This window comes from Medicago sativa, chromosome 3 (assembly GCF_051527215.1).
Source record: "Medicago sativa cultivar Bolivia chromosome 3, Bolivia_mono, whole genome shotgun sequence".
NCBI lineage: Eukaryota > Viridiplantae > Streptophyta > Magnoliopsida > Fabales > Fabaceae > Medicago > Medicago sativa.
The window spans coordinates 68,046,541-68,048,662 of NC_140751.1; the positions used below are offsets into that span (position 1 = coordinate 68,046,541).

General features: G+C 36.0%; 1 protein-coding gene across 1 annotated transcript; it reads left to right on the forward strand.

Moving 5' to 3' along the window:
- Positions 1-399: 399 nt before the first annotated feature.
- On the forward strand, positions 400-1,519 carry LOC146939475 (putative F-box/LRR-repeat protein 9). The gene is made up of 2 exons (XM_085753099.1): positions 400-947; positions 1,054-1,519. The coding sequence occupies exons 1-2, from the start codon at positions 502-504 to the stop codon at positions 1,505-1,507; spliced, it is 900 nt and encodes a 299-aa protein (XP_085609225.1). The 5' UTR covers positions 400-501; the 3' UTR covers positions 1,508-1,519.
- Positions 1,520-2,122: the final 603 nt, after the last annotated feature.

The following is a 2,122-nucleotide window of genomic DNA, read 5'->3' on the forward strand; positions in this document are numbered from 1 at the left end:
CGCTCATACAATCCAAAAAATTGCTTTGCAATTTATGCGGGGATTGTACGACGATCAACAAAGACGTTTGATATCAATTACGATACACTTTCTATTTATTTTATTTTGTTATGTTTTGGAATATACAATCCTTAAAATTACCTAATAATCTATTTCAGATTATATAATCCGAACAAATGGTATTTTCGGAAAAAAAATAGGGCACACAGAAAATTGATAGGGTGAGAAAAGTAATAGTTTTTCCGATTTGAATGAGTAGTTCGTGTTGGATCCAAACTTGAACAAGTCCGAGTAAAATGCATATTGGATTGGGTGATCGGGTTGAACAGGTCACACTTGAACCGCCAAATGCCCCTTATTAGTAATTTTCATAACTTGTTTGGAACCCTAGCCGCCGTGCCTTCTCCTTTCACTATTAACTCTTTTTCTATTGTCAAACACTTTCATCGTCCCCTAAACGCTAACAACGTTTCTCTCTCAAAACGTTTCTACTTTAACGATATGGTTTCTATAAAAGGTTACAACAATACAGGAATCAAATTATCTAATCGTTTCAGTTCCTTGGCCATTTCTTCAATTCCAGCAATGGAAGAGGAAAGTGAGAGCACAAAGGCTAGGTCAAAGTCAAAGAAAAAAAATAGGTTCTTTCTCGTAAAGCGACCAAATTGGCTTGATCTTCCGAGTGATTTGACAGCAAACATCATCAAGAGGCTTGGTATATTTACAATTTTGACTAATGTATCCCTTGTGTGCACTCAATGGTTGAAGATTTGCAAGGATCCTCTCATGTGGCGCACTATTCATATACCCAAATATGTTGACTTTGATCCTTGGTATATGGAGAAGGTTTGTTGCAATGTTGTTAAACTAAGTTGCGGTCATCTTGAAAGCATTATTGTCGAAGAAGATTATGGCACCCCTGGTCTATTTAAACTCATAGCTGATAAGTAATGAGTTTCAATATCTTAATTTATTCCTGCATTTAACCGTATATATCTTGTTGTTTTCATGAACCATTTTTTAATAGTTTTTTTCTTAATACAAATTTTACAGTGGCAGTCACCTACGTTGCATGCGTGTAAAGATGGACAGAATTACAGAATATGAAGGGTTTAGTGAAGTCATTAGAAAGCTTCCGCAGTTAGAGAAGGTTTTCATCCCATTTTGTAATATATCTGAGGCCACTCTTGAAGCCCTTGGTCGATCTTGCCCTCTTTTGAAATCGCTTCAATATTGTTCATGGTCGCTTGACTCTTGTGACTCTGATAAAATGGCGTTTGTTATTGCTGAAACAATGCCTGGTCTACGCCATCTTAATATGAGCGGACACAAGCTCAGTGAACTTGGTGTGCTCGCCATTATTGATAAATGCCCTCTTCTTGAATCTCTTGACATTAGTGATTGTCTTAATTTGAATGAAGATTTGAAGAAAAGGTGCATTGACCAGATCAAGGATTTGCGACTGCCATATCGATATATGAAAAGGTGCATTGACCAGAAAAGGTGATGATGATGATGATGAGGATTATATAATTCGTCGGAACAGTGGAGAACCGCGAATTGGTACGCGAGAACCGGTTCGTGGTTCTTTGGCGTATTGGTTCGCCTGAATTCGTTGACGAATTCGCAGAAACAAGCGCACCACAGGAACCCGCAAAAAATTTGCAAAAAAAAAACATACTGGTAAACCCAGGTTTTATGTTATGAAGACGAAGAGAAGAAATAGATCTAAATCTCAAGTGATGGTGAGAGTTTAGAGGTTTTTGGGAAACTGCTGAAAATGGGTTTAAGAAATTTTACAGGAGGAGGAGGCGGCTGCTCATTTGAGTGAAAGGAGGAAGATGATGATATTAGGGTTTTTCTATGTTGCTGGACATTTTTTACATTGGGCCTGGGTTTGTTTGGCCCATAATGAATTATTAACATTCTGAGCAGTATTTTGGCACATATTTTCTACGGATTTTTCATACAAAAAAAAAATTAAAATTTCACATTTTGAAAATAATGCAAATGTATTTTTTTTTTGACGAACTAATGCAAATGTATTGATCGCAGATTTTTGCTATATATTTTTTTTTGGTATTAAAACTATAAATACTTCTATAAATTTCACTTTTTTTTT